This window comes from Ranitomeya imitator, chromosome 7 (assembly GCF_032444005.1).
Source record: "Ranitomeya imitator isolate aRanImi1 chromosome 7, aRanImi1.pri, whole genome shotgun sequence".
Classification (NCBI taxonomy): domain Eukaryota; kingdom Metazoa; phylum Chordata; class Amphibia; order Anura; family Dendrobatidae; genus Ranitomeya; species Ranitomeya imitator.
This window is the reverse complement of record NC_091288.1, coordinates 156,457,699-156,479,147: the sequence shown is the minus strand read 5'-3', so window position 1 is coordinate 156,479,147 and position 21,449 is coordinate 156,457,699. Positions and strand designations below refer to the sequence as shown.

The 21,449-nt window shown below is 50.2% G+C and overlaps 1 protein-coding gene across 1 annotated transcript; it reads right to left on the bottom strand.

Moving 5' to 3' along the window:
- Positions 1-40: 40 nt before the first annotated feature.
- SNRNP25 (small nuclear ribonucleoprotein U11/U12 subunit 25) lies at positions 41-21,428 on the bottom strand. Its single transcript, XM_069733952.1, has 7 exons — positions 21,308-21,428; positions 18,859-19,032; positions 4,881-4,971; positions 3,440-3,545; positions 3,288-3,362; positions 1,978-2,042; positions 41-173 (listed from the first exon to the last, which is right to left on the bottom strand). The coding sequence occupies exons 2-6, from the start codon at positions 19,027-19,029 to the stop codon at positions 1,985-1,987; spliced, it is 501 nt and encodes a 166-aa protein (XP_069590053.1). The 5' UTR covers positions 19,030-19,032; positions 21,308-21,428; the 3' UTR covers positions 41-173; positions 1,978-1,984.
- Between the last annotated feature and the right edge of the window lie 21 nt (positions 21,429-21,449).

Sequence of the window (21,449 nt, the reverse complement as noted above, 5' to 3'; positions counted from 1 at the left end):
TTTTCCATAAAGCCTAGCTGTGGCCAACCAAAATAAATGATAAGATTTCTGAATTTTATTATACAAGACAGTAATTAATAAAAGATTAGAATAAATAGTCCGATCTGCCAGCAGACATCAGCGGGGTCCATGCTGTGTCATTTATCACGGAATACTTCCACACATGATCGACTCTGTAAAAATAAAGACAGAAGACAATAAGAACCCCCCCCATACAACACGAATATCTCCACCTACAGAAATAAAATGTTTTTTTGGCTCCATTGCAGGTAACATAGAAAACCATATCTGTCTTTTAATATTTTTTTAGTATACATTGTTCATATATAAAAATGACAAATGAAGAATGGATGATTGTATATATCCTCATGTAAACCAGGCTATATACAAATTGTGCTTAATTAGACATTTATTCAAAGATCATGACAGGAATAAGCATACCAGGCGGATCATAGCTGCCTAGAACAAGCATTCAATTTACATACATAGGCATGTTCATGACATCGGCTATAGTCAATGTCCAGGTAGAGACACTGTCCAGTCCGTTTATTCAGTGGCAGGTCTGCAGAGCACTTGCTTCTCTTTGGCTACAAGTAGTGTTGAGCATTCCGATACCGCAAGTATCGGGTATCGGCCGATACTTGCGGTATCGGAATTCCGATACCGAGATCCGATACTTTTGTGATATCGGGTATCGGTATCGGATCAATAGGGATGTGTAAAATAAAGAATTAAAATAAAAAATATTGATATGCTCACCTCTCCGGCGGCCCCTGGACATCACGCTGCAAACCGGGAGGCTTCTTTGTTTAAAATGCGCGCCTTTAGGACCTGCAAATGACGTCCCGGCTTCTGATTGGTCGCGTGCCGCCCATGTGACCGGCACGCGACCAATCAGAAGCCGCGACGTCATTCTCATTCACAAAAACTCCTAATTCTAGGAATTAAGGACCTGCGAATGACGTCGCGGCTTCTGATTGGTCGCGTGCCGGTCACTTGGGCGGCACGCGACCAATCAGAAGCCGGGACGTCATTCGCAGGTCCTAAAGGCGCGCATTTTAAACAAAGAAGCCTCCCGGTTAGCAGCGTGATGTCCAGGGGCCGCCGGAGAGGTGAACATATCAATATTTTTTATTTTAATTCTTTATTTTACACATCCCTATGGATCCCAGGGTCTGAAGGAGAGTTTCCTCTCCTTCAGACCCTGGGAACCATGAGAATACCTTCCGATACTTGATGTCCCATTGACTTGTATTGGTATCGGATATCGGTATCGGCGATATCCGATATTTTTCGGGTATCGGCCGATACTATCCGATACCGATACTTTCAAGTATCGGACGGTATCGCTCAACACTAGCTACAAGTAGTTTCCAGTGACGCAACTGAAGGCTGAAGTCACACTGGCGTATCACATCCGATGTGAGATGCTTATGACCCCCGGCTCCAGCTCTGCTGTGAGCGTGATCCGAGTGTCACTGCTTTGATCTTATTGAATCAGAGCACAGGTGCGGAGGAGATGGAGAAAGTAGTTTTTCCATCACCTCCATGGCCTGACTCCGTGTGTAGCAGACTGTACTCAGATGACATCAGAATGCAGTCCAAGATTTCACACGCACCCATAGTCCTGTATCGGTGCAAGTGATCCAATTCTCGGATGCACCCACTGCATGCTGCCATTGTTCTGTCATGCCAAATAAGCATGAGAAAATAAACGCTGATGTGATCTGCCCCAGAATAACACTGGACCGAGTGCTATGCCACGTTTTATCACATAGCACTCAGCCGTGTTATACCCCAGTGTGACCCCAACCTAAGCTCAGCGAGTCCTGTCGAATCTGTTCCTCGTCTCCATAGGGTTTTCCTATATCTCCTGCAGGCGTTACCACCGGGAAAAAGGCTACCGAAACTGTAATTTACAGATATATCTACTTAATGAAAATCATTCACAAGGGAACTAGACATAATGTCACTGACCCAATCACTACTTCTTTTTCAGTTTCTTAATAAAAACCACTTCGTCCCGATTTTTTATCCCGTACCTAAAAGACATTAAATACTTCAGTTTAACAAAGCCTCATTTCAGTAACGCACCAAACCTCAACAACTGGACATTTAGGGCCCGATTCATCATTCGTGAGATGGTTCTAAAGTCACTTTTTTTGTCTTATAGCATTTGTTGATATTTCTTGTGCCTAATTTTTCAAAAGGACGTCCGTGGTTCATTAAGTCTGTGCCAAATCATAAATGCTTTTTATTTTTGTCTTTAACCTTTTTTTGCAACTAAAAAGTCACTTGTTCCGCTAAAGTTTTGTGAAAATAATCCAAGGGAAAACTGCAGTACATTTACATAATATTGTGACTTTTATGAATTGATGAATCAGATGAAAATATCCAGATACCCCAAACCCCGCTCATAGTGGTGAACATTAAAAACAGGAAAACATAAAATAGATGTAAAAAACAAAAAATATTTGAGCAAAGCAAAAACATGATAAACACACTCAAAACTATCCAAAAAATGGGTGCAAATGTAATAATGAATCAGACCCTTAGTGTCTATCACTCACACACCACGTCTCTGTCTCGGATCTCTGTGGCCCTCAAGACTCTGCCCTGGGGCTCTTAATTTTCCCTAGTCTTACTATTGGCAGAGGACAGATCTCAGAATTGCATGCATTGCCTCTTATACTCCAAATTTACCTTTTAGCCCAAGATCTCACCCCTCTGCTTTGGAAATAAAATTCTTTATTCCTCCCTCCATCCAGATCTATCATTTGTAACAATGACTCCACACACCCTCCAGTCCACCTCTCCCCTTGTGGCTCCTCTGCCCTAAGCGCCTCAGTCCCAACTTACAAACATCCCACTTACATAGGACCTCTAGATAGGAAAGTCAGATGTTGAAAATACCCCACTAACATACTTGCATCGCTGCAGACCTCTCTGGCCGCCGTCAAATCTTCTTTTCACTGTGCTGCATCTTCGTGCTCGTCATTATAGGCCAGACTCCTGGCCGTGTCCAGACAGGAGATAACTGGGAGCCATAAGGTGACATCGTCATCGCAGCCTGAAGCCCGGGCCTATAGTGAAGAGGCCGGAGATGAGGACCGTATGATGGGTGGCCATCAGCGGGGCAGCCAGAACTGGCAGCGGTAAGGTGGTAGTTGGCCTTTTCTGCCCCTACTTACTCACATATCCAGAATATATCTAGTTGGTAACGCAGAGACTGCCTGTATACGGAGAGAGATCTCAGCTCCGCACATAGCAGAATAGACAGGACTTACTCCCGAAGACTCTTCTCATCATTATCCAGCTTCTCTCCAGAAAAGGACAACTGGTACGTTTTCCAGACATATTTCCTAGTAATGGGGAAATGTACGTCAGTCATCACATCACTGATCCACAAAGAACGCACAGACTACACTACAGCGCTCACCAACTGATATGCTGTATTCCTCCTTCCCTCTGGTGCTTTAGCTGCACATAGCGCTGGATTCCTCGCTTTAAATCTAGAACTGTGGCATTCTGGATAACAACTACAGCTGCAAGAAAACATACATAACATGTAAAGGTACTTCTGCATCATTCTACTGTATACATTTTGTACCATATGATGCAAAACTGAAAATAATGATAAATCCACACTGCCAGCAATACACAGGTTCACCAGCAGATGGCGATATAGCACAGTACATGAGAGCATCATTCACACACGTCCTTCTGTGCAGTCACTGCCCTATAGGACAGAATGGGATCAATTACTGACACCACCCAGGTCATCTACAGTTATGAAATAATCTGTTCTCCGAGGGATTACATTATATAGCTGTGTGTTCTTCAAGCCTGTCCAATGCAGGCGTCATGGTGGGCACCCACAGAATGTGTGCAGATATTTCTATTCATTTTGATACCTAATGAGAGGAAATGCTACCTAAGCAGTAGCCTACTATATTCTAAAGTGCAGCAAAGTAACTTACAATTTAGCTTCATTTATATTCTACACATGGCAGAGGCCACCGACGGCCTGCAGAGCGGCGATGTTGTGCCCATACACATCCACTGTGTATACACATCCACTGTTAGCCTTCAGTGCCCTCTAGTGGTGAATCCTTATACTACAAGGTATAGCGGTTTTATAAAACAGCCCTGTGGCAAGAGGGTTATAGCCGTGTCACTGTCACCGGGGGGAGATCACAGACTGAACTCTTTTTAAAACAAACTTGAAAAGACAACAAAAAAAAAAAAAAAAAAGTAGTATATTGTTCTGTGAATCCTGTATGCTTTATTCACAGAAAATAAATGAAGAATACAGGTAACTGTTCTTTATGAATCAGCCAAAATTCGCAACCAATAACAGTGGTACTGGTCTCTCAAACAATTATATATCAAAGTAGCAGGGAGAGAGAATATGAAGAAACTAAAAATGTACTTTTAATAATACGATTAAGAAGAAGCTAAGCTCAAACAGGGATAATAATAAAAAAAAAAAAATGGGACCCTATTGTAGGGGTCATAAAGTAATATAATAGCGCATAATAAAAAATGGTTCAGTCTGACCCAGTAATCACTATGAAGATCTACCCTAGAGGAATGAATCAGGAACATGCTGTCCACTAATTTATCAGTGAGGACCTAGCCTTAGGGCTTTTGCTATGAGGCCCTTAATATTTGGAGGCCAAGCCTTTGTTATGCTGCCCTCACTGTCTGGGGTCACTACCTGGATTACAGAGATACCATTGCTGGACACAATAAAATGAAGACCCGTACTGCATCCGTTCAGTTTGGTGTTTTACAATATCGGACGTTATAAAACTGCCCACATGTACCATTGTGATAGAAGTGTAACACGCGGTCGCTGCCCTGGCTATAACACTTACGCATCACTTCCCCGTCCCCTTTACACACCCGGACTGTCATTGCTTGGCCAAATTCAAGTGCAATTTGGGAATTTATTTCTTCCAATGTAACCTGCAATTAAAAAAGGGAGCGGTCAAACATCAGTAAAGACAATGGAAAATGTAAAGTGATATTATATTGTATCAAGTTTTTTCTAATCATGGAAAACACATTTAAGACTGGCAAACAAAGAAAAAAGTGCACCTGTCAGCTCCGAAACTGCTGCTTACCTGCAGATATAATGCTCATCTGCATGTAAATAGCATTAAACCCATGTCTGCCTGCATTACTGGAGCAGCTGCAGAGAGAAAATGACGTTATTCTCCTTGTCCCTGCTCACCTTCAGCCATTGCCATGTTATTCTCCATCCCTGCTCACCTTCAGCCATTGCCATGTTATTGTCCCTGTCCCTGCTCACCTTCAGCCATTGCCATGTTATTGTCCCTGTCCCTGCTCACCTTCAGCCATTGCCATGTTATTCTCCATCCCTGCTCACCTTCAGCCATTGCCATGTTATTCTCCATCCCTGCTCACCTTCAGCCATTGCCATGTTATTCTCCCTGTCCCTGCTCACCTTCAGCCATTGCCATGTTATTCTCCCTGTCCCTGCTCACCTTCAGCCATTGCCATGTTATTCCCCCTGTCCCTGCTCACCTTCAGCCATTGCCATGTTATTCTCCCTGTCCCTGCTCACCTTCAGCCATTGCCATGTTATTCTCCCTGTCCCTGCTCACATTCAGCCATTGCCATGTTATTCTCCATCCCTGCTCACCTTCAGCCATTGCCATGTTATTCCCCCTGTCCCTGCTCACCTTCAGCCATTGCCATGTTATTCCCCCTGTCCCTGCTCACCTTCAGCCATTGCCATGTTATTCTCCATCCCTGCTCACCTTCAGCCATTGCCATGTTATTCTCCATCCCTGCTCACCTTCAGCCATTGCCATGTTATTCTCCATCCCTGCTCACCTTCAGCCATTGCCATGTTATTCTCCCTGTACCTGCTCACCTTCAGCCATTGCCATGTTATTCTCCCTGTCCCTGCTCACCTTCAGCCATTGCCATGTTATTCCCCCTGTCCCTGCTCACCTTCAGCCATTGCCATGTTATTCTCCCTGTCCCTGCTCACCTTCAGCCATTGCCATGTTATTCTCCCTGTCCCTGCTCACATTCAGCCATTGCCATGTTATTCTCCATCCCTGCTCACCTTCAGCCATTGCCATGTTATTCCCCCTGTCCCTGCTCACCTTCAGCCATTGCCATGTTATTCCCCCTGTCCCTGCTCACCTTCAGCCATTGCCATGTTATTCTCCATCCCTGCTCACCTTCAGCCATTGCCATGTTATTCTCCCTGTCCCTGCTCACCTTCAGCCATTGCCATGTTATTCTCCCTGTCCCTGCTCACCTTCAGCCATTGCCATGTTATTCTCCTTGTCCCTGCTCACCTTCAGCCATTGCCATGTTATTCCCCCTGTCCCTGCTCACCTTCAGCCATTGCCATGTTATTCTCCCTGTCCATGTTCACCTTCAGCCATTGCCATGTTATTCTCCATCCCTGCTCACCTTCAGCCATTGCCATGTTATTCTCCCTGTTCCTGCTCACCTTCAGCCATTGCCATGTTATTCTCCCTGTCCCTGCTCACCTTCAGCAATTGTCATGTTATTCTCCATCCCTGCTCACCATCAGCCATTGCCATGTTATTCTCCCTGTCCATGTTCACCTTCAGCCATTGCCATGTTATTCTCCCTGTCCCTGCTCACCTTCAGCCATTGCCATGTTATTCTCCCTGTCCCTGCTCACCTTCAGCCATTGCCATGTTATTCCCCCTGTCCCTGCTCACCTTCAGCCATTGCCATGTTATTCTCCCTGTCCCTGCTCACCTTCAGCCATTGCCATGTTATTCTCCCTGTCCCTGCTCACATTCAGCCATTGCCATGTTATTCTCCATCCCTGCTCACCTTCAGCCATTGCCATGTTATTCCCCCTGTCCCTGCTCACCTTCAGCCATTGCCATGTTATTCCCCGTCCCTGCTCACCTTCAGCCATTGCCATGTTATTCTCCCTGTCCCTGCTCACCTTCAGCCATTGCCATGTTATTCTCCCTGTCCCTGCTCACCTTCAGCCATTGCCATGTTATTCTCCTTGTCCCTGCTCACCTTCAGCCATTGCCATGTTATTCCCCCTGTCCCTGCTCACCTTCAGCCATTGCCATGTTATTCTCCCTGTCCATGTTCACCTTCAGCCATTGCCATGTTATTCTCCATCCCTGCTCACCTTCAGCCATTGCCATGTTATTCTCCCTGTCCCTGCTCACCTTCAGCAATTGCCATGTTATTCTCCATCCCTGCTCACCATCAGCCATTGCCATGTTATTCCCCCAGTCCCTGCTCACCTTCAGCCATTGCCATGTTATTCTCCCTGTCCCTGCTCACCTTCAGCCATTGCCATGTTATTCTCCATCCCTGCTCACCTTCAGCCATTGCCATGTTATTCTCCCTGTCTCTGCTCACCTTCAGCCATTGCCATGTTATTCTCCCTGTCTCTGCTCACCTTCAGCCATTGCCATGTTATCCTCCCTGTCCCTGCTCACGTTCAGCCATTGCCATGTTATTCTCCCTGTCCATGCTCACCTTCAGCCATTGCCATGTTATTCTCCATCCCTGCTCACCTTCAGCCATTGCCATGTTATCCTCCCTGTCCCTGCTCACCTTCAGCCATTGCCATGTTATTCCCCCTGTCCCTGCTCACCTTCAGCCATTGCCATGTTATCCTCCCTGTCCCTGCTCACCTTCAGCCATTGCCATGTTATTCCCCCTGTCCCTGCTCACCTTCAGCCATTGCCATGTTATTCCCCCTGTCCCTGCTCACCTTCAGCCATTGCCATGTTATTCTCTCTGTCCCTGCTCACCTTCAGACATTGCCATGTTATTCCCCCTGTCCCTGCTCACCTTCAGCCATTGCCATGTTATTCCCCCTGTCCCTGCTCACCTTCAGCCATTGCCATGTTATTCTCCCTGTCCCTGCTCACCTTCAGCCATTGCCATGTTATTCTCCCTGTTCCTGCTCACCTTCAGCCATTGCCATGTTATTCTCCATCCCTGCTCACCTTCAGCCATTGCCATGTTATTCTCCCTGTCCCTGCTCACCTTCAGCCATTGCCATGTTATTCTCCCTGTCTCTGCTCACCTTCAGCCATTGCCATGTTATTCTCCATCCCTGCTCACCTTCAGCCATTGCCATGTTATTCTCCCTGTCCCTGCTCACCTTCAGCCATTGCCATGTTATTCTCCATCCCTGCTCACCATCAGCCATTGCCATGTTATTCCCCCAGTCCCTGCTCACCTTCAGCCATTGCCATGTTATTCTCCCTGTCCCTGCTCACCTTCAGCCATTGCCATGTTATTCTCCATCCCTGCTCACCTTCAGCCATTGCCATGTTATTCTCCCTGTCTCTGCTCACCTTCAGCCATTGCCATGTTATTCTCCCTGTCTCTGCTCACCTTCAGCCATTGCCATGTTATTCTCCCTGTCCCTGCTCACCTTCAGCAATTGTCATGTTATTCTCCATCCCTGCTCACCATCAGCCATTGCCATGTTATTCTCCCTGTCCATGTTCACCTTCAGCCATTGCCATGTTATTCTCCCTGTCCCTGCTCACCTTCAGCCATTGCCATGTTATTCTCCCTGTCCCTGCTCACCTTCAGCCATTGCCATGTTATTCCCCCTGTCCCTGCTCACCTTCAGCCATTGCCATGTTATTCTCCCTGTCCCTGCTCACCTTCAGCCATTGCCATGTTATTCTCCCTGTCCCTGCTCACATTCAGCCATTGCCATGTTATTCTCCATCCCTGCTCACCTTCAGCCATTGCCATGTTATTCCCCCTGTCCCTGCTCACCTTCAGCCATTGCCATGTTATTCCCCCTGTCCCTGCTCACCTTCAGCCATTGCCATGTTATTCTCCATCCCTGCTCACCTTCAGCCATTGCCATGTTATTCTCCCTGTCCCTGCTCACCTTCAGCCATTGCCATGTTATTCTCCCTGTCCCTGCTCACCTTCAGCCATTGCCATGTTATTCTCCTTGTCCCTGCTCACCTTCAGCCATTGCCATGTTATTCCCCCTGTCCCTGCTCACCTTCAGCCATTGCCATGTTATTCTCCCTGTCCATGTTCACCTTCAGCCATTGCCATGTTATTCTCCATCCCTGCTCACCTTCAGCCATTGCCATGTTATTCTCCCTGTCCCTGCTCACCTTCAGCAATTGCCATGTTATTCTCCATCCCTGCTCACCATCAGCCATTGCCATGTTATTCCCCCAGTCCCTGCTCACCTTCAGCCATTGCCATGTTATTCTCCCTGTCCCTGCTCACCTTCAGCCATTGCCATGTTATTCTCCATCCCTGCTCACCTTCAGCCATTGCCATGTTATTCTCCCTGTCTCTGCTCACCTTCAGCCATTGCCATGTTATTCTCCCTGTCTCTGCTCACCTTCAGCCATTGCCATGTTATCCTCCCTGTCCCTGCTCACGTTCAGCCATTGCCATGTTATTCTCCCTGTCCATGCTCACCTTCAGCCATTGCCATGTTATTCTCCCTGTCTCTGCTCACCTTCAGCCATTGCCATGTTATCCTCCCTGTCCCTGCTCACCTTCAGCCATTGCCATGTTATTCTCCCTGTCCCTGCTCACCTTCAGCCATTGCCATGTTATTCTCCATCCCTGCTCACCTTCAGCCATTGCCATGTTATCCTCCCTGTCCCTGCTCACCTTCAGCCATTGCCATGTTATTCCCCCTGTCCCTGCTCACCTTCAGCCATTGCCATGTTATCCTCCCTGTCCCTGCTCACCTTCAGCCATTGCCATGTTATTCCCCCTGTCCCTGCTCACCTTCAGCCATTGCCATGTTATTCCCCCTGTCCCTGCTCACCTTCAGCCATTGCCATGTTATTCTCTCTGTCCCTGCTCACCTTCAGACATTGCCATGTTATTCCCCCTGTCCCTGCTCACCTTCAGCCATTGCCATGTTATTCCCCCTGTCCCTGCTCACCTTCAGCCATTGCCATGTTATTCTCCCTGTCCCTGCTCACCTTCAGCCATTGCCATGTTATTCTCCCTGTTCCTGCTCACCTTCAGCCATTGCCATGTTATTCTCCATCCCTGCTCACCTTCAGCCATTGCCATGTTATTCTCCCTGTCCCTGCTCACCTTCAGCCATTGCCATGTTATTCTCCCTGTCTCTGCTCACCTTCAGCCATTGCCATGTTATTCTCCATCCCTGCTCACCTTCAGCCATTGCCATGTTATTCTCCCTGTCCCTGCTCACCTTCAGCCATTGCCATGTTATTCTCCATCCCTGCTCACCATCAGCCATTGCCATGTTATTCCCCCAGTCCCTGCTCACCTTCAGCCATTGCCATGTTATTCTCCCTGTCCCTGCTCACCTTCAGCCATTGCCATGTTATTCTCCATCCCTGCTCACCTTCAGCCATTGCCATGTTATTCTCCCTGTCTCTGCTCACCTTCAGCCATTGCCATGTTATTCTCCCTGTCTCTGCTCACCTTCAGCCATTGCCATGTTATCCTCCCTGTCCCTGCTCACGTTCAGCCATTGCCATGTTATTCTCCCTGTCCATGCTCACCTTCAGCCATTGCCATGTTATTCTCCATCCCTGCTCACCTTCAGCCATTGCCATGTTATCCTCCCTGTCCCTGCTCACCTTCAGCCATTGCCATGTTATTCCCCCTGTCCCTGCTCACCTTCAGCCATTGCCATGTTATCCTCCCTGTCCCTGCTCACCTTCAGCCATTGCCATGTTATTCCCCCTGTCCCTGCTCACCTTCAGCCATTGCCATGTTATTCCCCCTGTCCCTGCTCACCTTCAGCCATTGCCATGTTATTCTCTCTGTCCCTGCTCACCTTCAGACATTGCCATGTTATTCCCCCTGTCCCTGCTCACCTTCAGCCATTGCCATGTTATTCCCCCTGTCCCTGCTCACCTTCAGCCATTGCCATGTTATTCTCCCTGTTCCTGCTCACCTTCAGCCATTGCCATGTTATTCTCCATCCCTGCTCACCTTCAGCCATTGCCATGTTATTCTCCCTGTCCCTGCTCACCTTCAGCCATTGCCATGTTATTCCCCTGTCTCTGCTCACCTTCAGCCATTGCCATGTTATTCTCCATCCCCGCTCACCTTCAGCCATTGCCATATTATCCTCCCTGTCCCTGCTCACCTTCAGCCATTGCCATGTTATTCTCTCTGTCCCTGCTCACCTTCAGACATTGCCATGTTATTCCCCCTGTCCCTGCTCACCTTCAGCCATTGCCATGTTATTCCCCCTGTCCCTGCTCACCTTCAGCCATTGCCATGTTATTCTCCCTGTCCCTGCTCACCTTCAGCCATTGCCATGTTATTCTCCCTGTTCCTGCTCACCTTCAGCCATTGCCATGTTATTCTCCATCCCTGCTCACCTTCAGCCATTGCCATGTTATTCTCCCTGTCCCTGCTCACCTTCAGCCATTGCCATGTTATTCCCCCTGTCCCTGCTCACCTTCAGCCATTGCCATGTTATTCTCCATCCCCGCTCACCTTCAGCCATTGCCATATTATCCTCCCTGTCCCTGCTCACCTTCAGCCATTGCCATGTTATTCTCCCTGTCTCTGCTCACCTTCAGCCATTGCCATGTTATTCTCCATCCCTGCTCACCTTCAGCCATTGCCATGTTATTCTCCCTGTCCCTGCTCACCTTCAGCCATTGCCATGTTATTCTCCCTGTCCCTGCTCACCTTCAGCCATTGCCATGTTATTCCCCCTGTCCCTGCTCACCTTCAGCCATTGCCATGTTATTCTCCATCCCTGCTCACCTTCAGCCATTGCCATGTTATTCTCCCTGTCCCTGCTCACCTTCAGCCATTGCCATGTTATTCTCCCTGTCCCTGCTCACCTTCAGCCATTGCCATGTTATTCCCCCTGTCCCTGCTCACCTTCAGCCATTGCCATGTTATTCTCCCTGTCCCTGCTCACCTTCAGCCATTGCCATGTTATTCTCCCTGTCCCTGCTCACCTTCAGCCATTGCCATGTTATTCCCCCTGTCCCTGCTCACCTTCAGCCATTGCCATGTTATTCCCCCTGTCCCTGCTCACCTTCAGCCATTGCCATGTTATTCTCCCTGTCCCTGCTCACCTTCAGCCATTGCCATGTTATTCCCCCTGTCCCTGCTCACCTTCAGCCATTGCCATGTTATTCTCCCTGTCCCTGCTCACCTTCAGCCATTGCCATGTTATTCCCCCTGTCCCTGCTCACCTTCAGCCATTGCCATGTTATTCTCCATCCCTGCTCACCTTCAGCCATTGCCATGTTATTCTCCCTGTCCCTGCTCACCTTCAGCCATTGCCATGTTATTCTCCCTGTCCCTGCTCACCTTCAGCCATTGCCATGTTATTCCCCCTGTCCCTGCTCACCTTCAGCCATTGCCATGTTATTCCCCCAGTCCCTGCTCACCTTCAGCCATTGCCATGTTATTCTCCCTGTCCATGCTCACCTTCAGCCATTGCCATGTTATTCCCCCTGTCCCTGCTCACCTTCAGCCATTGCCATGTTATTCTCCCTGTCCCTGCTCACCTTCAGCCATTGCCATGTTATTCCCCGTCCCTGCTCACCTTCAGCCATTGCCATGTTATTCTCCATCCCTGCTCACCTTCAGCCATTGCCATGTTATTCTCCCTGTCCCTGCTCACCTTCAGCCATTGCCATGTTATTCCCCCAGTCCCTGCTCACCTTCAGCCATTGCCATGTTATTCCCCCTGTCCCTGCTCACCTTCAGCCATTGCCATGTTATTCTCCCTGTCCCTGCTCACCTTCAGCCATTGCCATGTTTTTCCCCCTGTCCCTGCTCACCTTCAGCCATTGCCATGTTATTCTCCATCCCTGCTCACCTTCAGCCATTGCCATGTTATTCTACATCCCTGCTCACCTTCAGCCATTGCCATGTTATTCCCCCTGTCCCTGCTCACCTTCAGCAATTGCCATGTCATTCCCCCTGTCCCTGCTCACCTTCAGCCATTGCCATGTTATTCTCCATCCCTGCTCACCTTCAGCCATTGCCATGTTATCCTCCCTGTCCCTGCTCACCTTCAGCCATTGCCATGTTATTCCACCTGTTCCTGCTCACCTTCAGCCATTGTCATGTTATTCTCCCTGTCCCTGCTCACCTTCAGCCATTGCCATGTTATTCCCCCTGTCCCTGCTCACCTTCAGCCATTGCCATGTTATTCTCGCTGTCCCTGCTCACCTTCAGCCATTGCCATGTTATTCTCCCTATCCCTGCTCACCTTCAGCCGTTGCCATGTTATTCTCCCTGTCCCTGCTCACCTTCAGCCGTTGCCATGTTATTCTCCCTGTCCCTGCTCACCTTCAGCAATTGCCATGTCATTCCCCCTGTCCCTGCTCACCTTCAGCCATTGCCATGTTATTCTCCATCCCTGCTCACCTTCAGCCATTGCCATGTTATCCTCCCTGTCCCTGCTCACCTTCAGCCATTGCCATGTTATTCCACCTGTTCCTGCTCACCTTCAGCCATTGTCATGTTATTCTCCCTGTCCCTGCTCACCTTCAGCCATTGCCATGTTATTCCCCCTGTCCCTGCTCACCTTCAGCCATTGCCATGTTATTCTCGCTGTCCCTGCTCACCTTCAGCCATTGCCATGTTATTCTCCCTATCCCTGCTCACCTTCAGCCATTGCCATGTTATTCTCCCTATCCCTGCTCACCTTCAGCCGTTGCCATGTTATTCTCCCTGTCCCTGCTCACCTTCAGCCATTGCCATGTTATTCCCCCTGTCCCTGCTCACCTTCAGCCATTGCCATGTTATTCCCCCAGTCCCTGCTCACCTTCAGCCATTGCCATGTTATTCTCCCTGTCCATGCTCACCTTCAGCCATTGCCATGTTATTCTCCCTGTCCCTGCTCACCTTCAGCCATTGCCATGTTATTCTCCCTGTCCCTGCTCACCTTCAGCCATTGCCATGTTATTCCCCGTCCCTGCTCACCTTCAGCCATTGCCATGTTATTCTCCATCCCCGCTCACCTTCAGCCATTGCCATGTTATTCTCCCTGTCCCTGCTCACCTTCAGCCATTGCCATGTTATTCTCCCTGTCCCTGCTCACCTTCAGCCATTGCCATGTTATTCTCCATCCCTGCTCACCTTCAGCCATTGCCATGTTATTCTCCCTGTCCCTGCTCACCTTCAGCCATTGCCATGTTATTCCCCCAGTCCCTGCTCACCTTCAGCCATTGCCATGTTATTCCCCCTGTCCCTGCTCACCTTCAGCCATTGCCATGTTATTCTCCCTGTCCCTGCTCACCTTCAGCCATTGCCATGTTTTTCCCCCTGTCCCTGCTCACCTTCAGCCATTGCCATGTTATTCTCCATCCCTGCTCACCTTCAGCCATTGCCATGTTATTCTACATCCCTGCTCACCTTCAGCCATTGCCATGTTATTCCCCCTGTCCCTGCTCACCTTCAGCAATTGCCATGTCATTCCCCCTGTCCCTGCTCACCTTCAGCCATTGCCATGTTATTCTCCATCCCTGCTCACCTTCAGCCATTGCCATGTTATCCTCCCTGTCCCTGCTCACCTTCAGCCATTGCCATGTTATTCCACCTGTTCCTGCTCACCTTCAGCCATTGTCATGTTATTCTCCCTGTCCCTGCTCACCTTCAGCCATTGCCATGTTATTCCCCCTGTCCCTGCTCACCTTCAGCCATTGCCATGTTATTCTCCATCCCTGCTCATCTTCAGCCATTGCCATGTTATTCCCCCTGTCCCTGCTCACCTTCAGCCATTGCCATGTTATTCTCCCTGTCCCTGCTCACCTTCAGCCATTGACATGTTCTTCTCCCTGTCCCTGCTCACATTCAGCCATTGCCATGTTATTCTCCCTGTCCCTGCTCACCTTCAGCCATTGCCATGTTATTCCCCCTGTCCCTGCTCACATTCAGCCATTGCCATGTTATTCTCCCTGTCCCTGCTCACCTTCAGCCATTGCCATGTTATTCTCCATCCCTGCTCACCTTCAGCCATTGCCATGTTATTCTCCCTGTCCCCGCTCACCTTCAGCCATTGACATGTTCTTCTCCCTGTCCCCGCTCACCTTCAGCCATTGTCATGTTATTCTCCCTGTCCCTGCTCACATTCAGCCATTGCCATGTTATTCTCCCTGTCCCTGCTCACCTTCAGCCATTGCCATGTTATTCCCCCTGTCCCTGCTCACCTTCAGCCATTGTCATGTTATTCTCCCTGTCCCTGCTCACCTTCAGCCATTGCCATGTTATTCCCCCTGTCCCTGCTCACATTCAGCCATTGCCATGTTATTCTCCCTGTCCCTGCTCACCTTCAGCCATTGCCATGTTATTCTCCATCCCTGCTCACCTTCAGCCATTGCCATGTTATTCTCCCTGTCCCTGCTCACCTTCAGCCATTGACATGTTCTTCTCCCTGTCCCCGCTCACCTTCAGCCATTGTCATGTTATTCTCCCTGTCCCCGCTCACCTTCAGCCATTGCCATGTTATTCCCCCTGTCCCTGCTCACATTCAGCCATTGCCATGTTATTCTCCCTGTCCCTGCTCACCTTCAGCCATTGCCATGTTATTCTCCATCCCTGCTCACCTTCAGCCATTGCCATGTTATTCTCCCTGTCCCTGCTCACCTTCAGCCATTGACATGTTCTTCTCCCTGTCCCCGCTCACATTCAGCCATTGCCATGTTATTCTCCCTGTCCCTGCTCACCTTCAGCCATTGCCATGTTATTCCCCCTGTCCCTGCTCACATTCAGCCATTGCCATGTTATTCTCCATCCCTGCTCACTTTCAGCCATTGCCATGTTATTCCCCCTGTCCCTGCTCACCTTCAGCCATTGCCATGTTATTCCCCCTGTCCCTGCTCACCTTCAGCCGTTGCCATGTTATTCTCCCTGTCCCTGCTCACATTCAGCCATTGCCATGTTATTCTCCCTGTCCCTGCTCACCTTCAGCCATTGCCATGTTATTCTCCCTGTCCCTGCTCACCTTCAGCCATTGCCATGTTATTCTCCATCCCTGCTCACCTTCAGCCATTGCCATGTTATTCCCCCTGTCCCTGCTCACCTTCAGCCATTGCCATGTTATTCTCCATCCATGCTCACCTTCAGCCATTGCCATGTTATTCTCGCTGTCCCTGCTCACCTTCAGCCATTGCCATGTTATTCTCCCTGTCCCTGCTCACCTTCAGCCATTGCCATGTTATTCTCCATCCCTGCTCACCTTCAGCCATTGCCATGTTATTCTCCATCCCTGCTCACCTTCAGCCATTGCCATGTTATTCCCCCTGTCCCTGCTCACCTTCAGCCATTGCCATGTTATTCTCCATCCATGCTCACCTTCAGCCATTGCCATGTTATTCTCGCTGTCCCTGCTCACCTTCAGCCATTGCCATGTTATTCCCCCTGTCCCTGCTCACCTTCAGCCATTGCCATGTTATTCCCCCTGTCCCTGCTCACCTTCAGCCATTGCCATGTTATTCTCCATCCCTGCTCACCTTCAGCCATTGCCATGTTATTCCCCCTGTTCCTGCTCACCTTCAGCCATTGCCATGTTATTCCCCCTGTCTCTGCTCACCTTCAGCCATTGCCATGTTATTCCCCCTGTCCCTGCTCACCTTCAGCCATTGCCATGTTATTCTCCATCCCTGCTCACCTTCAGCCATTGCCATGTTATTCCCCCTGTCCCTGCTCACCTTCAGCCATTGCCATGTTATTCCCCCTGTCCCTGCTCACCTTCAGCCATTGCCATGTTATTCTCCATCCCTGCTCACCTTCAGCCATTGCCATGTTATTCCCCTAGTCCCTGCTCACCTTCAGCCATTGACATGTTATTCCCCCTGTCCCTGCTCACCTTCAGCCATTGCCATGTTATTCCCCCTGTCCCTGCTCACCTTCAGCCATTGACATGTTATTCCCCCTGTCCCTGCTCACCTTCAGCCATTGCCATGTTATTCCCCCTGTCCCTGCTCACCTTCAGCCATTGCCATGTTATTCCCCTTGTCCCTGCTCACCTTCAGCCATTGACATGTTATTCCCCCTGTCCCTGCTCACCTTCAGCCATTGCCATGTTATTCCCCCTGTCCCTGCTCACCTTCAGCCATTGCCATGTTATTCCCCCTGTTCCTGCTCACCTTCAGCCATTGCCATGTTATTCTCCCTGTCTCTGCTCACCTTCAGCCATTGCCATGTTATTCCCCCTGTCCCTGCTCACCTTCAGCCATTGCCATGTTATTCTCCATCCCTGCTCACCTTCAGCCATTGACATGTTATTCTCCCTGTCTCTGCTCACCTTCAGCCATTGCCATGTTATTCCCCCTGTCCCTGCTCACCATCAGCCATTGCCATGTTATTCTCCATCCCTGCTCACCTTCAGCCATTGCCATGTTATTCTCCCTGTCCCTGCTCACCTTCAGCCATTGCCATGTTATTCCCCCTGTCCCTGCTCACCTTCAGCCATTGACATGTTATTCCCCCTGTCCCTGCTCACCTTCAGCCATTGCCATGTTATTCTCCATCCCTGCTCACCTTCAGCCATTGCCATGTTATTGTCCCTGTCCCTGCTCACCTTCAGCCATTGCCATGTTATTGTCCCTGTTCCTGCTCACCTTCAGCCATTGCCATGTTATTCCCCCTGTCCCTGCTCACCTTCAGCCATTGCCATGTTATTGTCCCTGTTCCTGCTCACCTTCAGCCATTGCCATGTTATTCCCCCTGTCCCTGCTCACCTTCAGCCATTGCCATGTTATTCCCCCTGTCCCTGCTCACCTTCAGCCATTGCCATGTTATTGTCCCTGTCCCTGCTCACCTTCAGCCATTGCCATGTTATTCTCCCTGTCCCTGCTCACCTTCAGCCATTGCCATGTTATTCCCCCTGTCCCTGCTCACCTTCAGCCATTGCCATGTTATTCCCCCTGTCCCTGCTCACCTTCAGCCATTGCCATGTTATTCCCCCTGTCCCTGCTCACCTTCAGCCATTGCCATGTTATTCTCCCTGTCCCTGCTCACCTTCAGCCATTGCCATGTTATTCCCCCTGTCCCTGCTCACCTTCAGCCATTGCCATGTTATTCTCCCTGTCCCTGCTCACCTTCAGCCATTGCCATGTTATTCCCCCTGTCCCTGCTCACCTTCAGCCATTGTCATGTTATTCTCCCTGTCCCTGCTCACATTCAGCCATTGCCATGTTATTCTCCCTGTTCCTGCTCACCTTCAGCCATTGCCATGTTATTCTCCCTGTTCCTGCTCACCTTCAGCCATTGCCATGTTATTCTCCCTGTCCCTGCTCACCTTCAGCCATTGCCATGTTATTCCCCCTGTCCCTGCTCACCTTCAGCCATTGCCATGTTATTCCCCCTGTCCCTGCTCACCTTCAGCCATTGCCATGTTATTCCCCCTGTCCCTGCTCACCTTCAGCCATTGCCATGTTATTCTCCCTGTCCCTGCTCACCTTCAGCCATTGCCATGTTATTCCTCCTGTCCCTGCTCACCTTCAGCCATTGCCATGTTATTCCTCCTGTCCCTGCTCACCTTCAGCCATTGATTGGTTACAGTGAGTGCGGCACAGACCAGCACAATCCAGCGCTGCCCGGCCGGCTCCTCCCAGGTCCCTCACAAGGCTGTGATCCGTGTGGCTCGCAGTGGACAGATCCCTCTGAGCACAGTATGGACGCCCCATGTAGAATGGCGAGAAGGCGGCTCCTCAGCTTCCTGATATGTGGGAGTCTGGTAACATCTGACATTTGTGGCATTCGGTAAATGTCCCAGATCAGAATTTCACTTTTATTGAGACCTTTGGAATTGATCCAGCCTGACAATGTGACCCTGGGATTAGAAACGGTTGTGCGCCCGGCCTTGATCACAGGAGACCACAAGCCGCGCCGTACCTGTATGGGCAGGTCACACAGCAGGGGGTCCTGGACCAACATTGCGAGACCCTCCTGGAATATGTCTACGACTTCCGCATGTGGCAGCTCCTCCTCCGCATCTTCTTCTTTGATTTCACCTCCTGAAAGGTTGGGATCATACTCGTACCCCGAATTCACATTTACCTCCATTTCCTAAAAGAGACAAGATCTTTATTGGTGCGGCTCAGACACAGACTGCACCGATGGGCCGGAGGAGCCATCAGAGACGCCATTATGGGAGAGGCAGACGTGGCGACGTCGATCACCGCCAGCACAGCGATCAGCAGACCATAGTCACTAGTCTCGTGCTTTCAGAGCAGACTCATGTGACATCCTAAGTACACGCAGAGTCCTGGGAGGCCGGTGTGGGGGTGATGGCCGCTGTGCTCCATCCAGCTGCTGGCCACTGTCAGGACAACGAATGACAATTCCTCATGTCAGAAGGGGAGAGATCAGCGGCAATGTCACCCACAATGCAATGGCTGATAACAGCGAACACTAAATGTCAGGCTTATCCAGCTGAGCGCCCTCTACAGGGCAAGGATCAGTAATGCATCTGCATAACACGACCATGGCGCCCTCTACAGCGCAAGGAGCAGTAATGCACCTGTATAACACGACCATGGCGCCCTCTACAGCGCAAGGATCAGTAATGCACCTGTATAACACGACCATGGCGCCCTCTACAGCGCAAGGAGCAGTAATGAACCTGTATAACACGACCATGGCGCCCTCTACAGCACAAGGAGCAATAATGCACCTGTAGAACACGACCATGGCGCCCTCTACAGCACAAGGAGCAGTAATGCACCTGTATAACGCGACCATGGCGCCCTCTACAGCACAAGGAACAGTAATGCACCTGTATAACACGACCATGGCGCCCTCTATAACACAAGGAGCAGTAATGCACCTGTATAACGCGACCAACACGACCATGGCGCCCTCTACAGCGCAAGGAGCAGTAATGCACCAGTATAACCCGACCATGGCGCCCTCTACAGCACAAGGAACAGTAATGAACCTGTATAACGCGACCATGGCGCCCTCTACAGCGCAAGGAGCAGTAATGCACCTGTATAACGCGACCATGGCGCCCTCTACAGCACAAGGAACAGTAATGAACCTGTATAACACGACCATGGCGCCCTCTACAGCGCAAGGAGCAGTAATGCACCTGTAGAACACGACCATGGCGCCCTCTACAGCGCAAGGAGCAGTAATGCACCTGTATAACACGACCATGGCGCCCTCTACAGCGCAAGGAGCAGTAATGCACCAGTATGACGACCATGGCGCCCTCTACAGCACAAGGAGCAGTAATGCACCTGTATAACACGACCATGGCGCCCTCTACAGCGCAAGGAGCAGTAATGCACCAGTATAACACGACCATGGCGCCCTCTACAGCGCAAGGAGCAGTAATGCACCAGTATAACACGACCATGGCGCCCTCTACAGCGCAAGGAGCAGTAATGCACCAGTATAACACGACCATGGCGCCCTCTACAGCGCAAGGAGCAGTAATGCACCTGTATAACACGACCATGGCGCCCTCTACAGCGCAAGGAGCAGTAATGCACCAGTATAACACGACCATGGCGCCCTCTACAGCGCAAGGAGCAGTAATGCACCTGTATAACACGACCATGGCGCCCTCTACAGCGCAAGGAACAGTAATGCACCTGTATAACACGGCCATGGCGCCCTCTACAGCGCAAGGAGCAGTAATGCACCTGTATAACACGACCATGGCGCCCTCTACAGCGCAAGGAGCAGTAATGAACCTGTATAACACGGCCATGGCGCCCTCTACAGCGCAAGGAGCAGTAATGCACCAGTATAACACGACCATGGCGCCCTCTACAGCGCAAGGAGCAGTAATGCACCTGTATAACACGACCATGGCGCCCTCTACAGCGCAAGGAGCAGTAATGCACCTGTATAACACGACCATGGCGCCCTCTACAGCGCAAGGAGCAGTAATGAACCTGTATAACACGGCCATGGCGCCCTCTACAGCGCAAGGAGCAGTAATGCACCTGTATAACACGACCATGGCGCCCTCTACAGCACAAGGAGCAGTAATGCACCTGTATAACACGACCATGGCGCCCTCTACAGCGCAAGGAGCAGTAATGCACCTGTATAACACGGCCATGGCACCCTCTACAGCGCAAGGAGCAGTAATGCACCAGTATAACACGACCATGGCGCCCTCTACAGCGCAAGGAGCAGTAATGCACCTGTATAACACGACCATGGCGCCCTCTACAGCACAAGGAACAGTAATGCACCTGTATAACACGACCATGGCGCTCTCTACAGCACAAGGAGCAGTAATGCACCTGTATAACGCGACCATGGCGCCCTCTACAGCACAAGGAGCAGTAATGCACCAGTATAACACGGCCATGGCGCCACTCACCTGCTACACAGCACGGGAAGCTTCCTGTCACTAAGCATCATGCTTCATTATAGACCAGAACAGTGACCAGCGGAAGCACACTGCAACACGTGACCTGTGGGCGGAAACACGTCATACTGCTGGCGGACGCAGAATATGCACG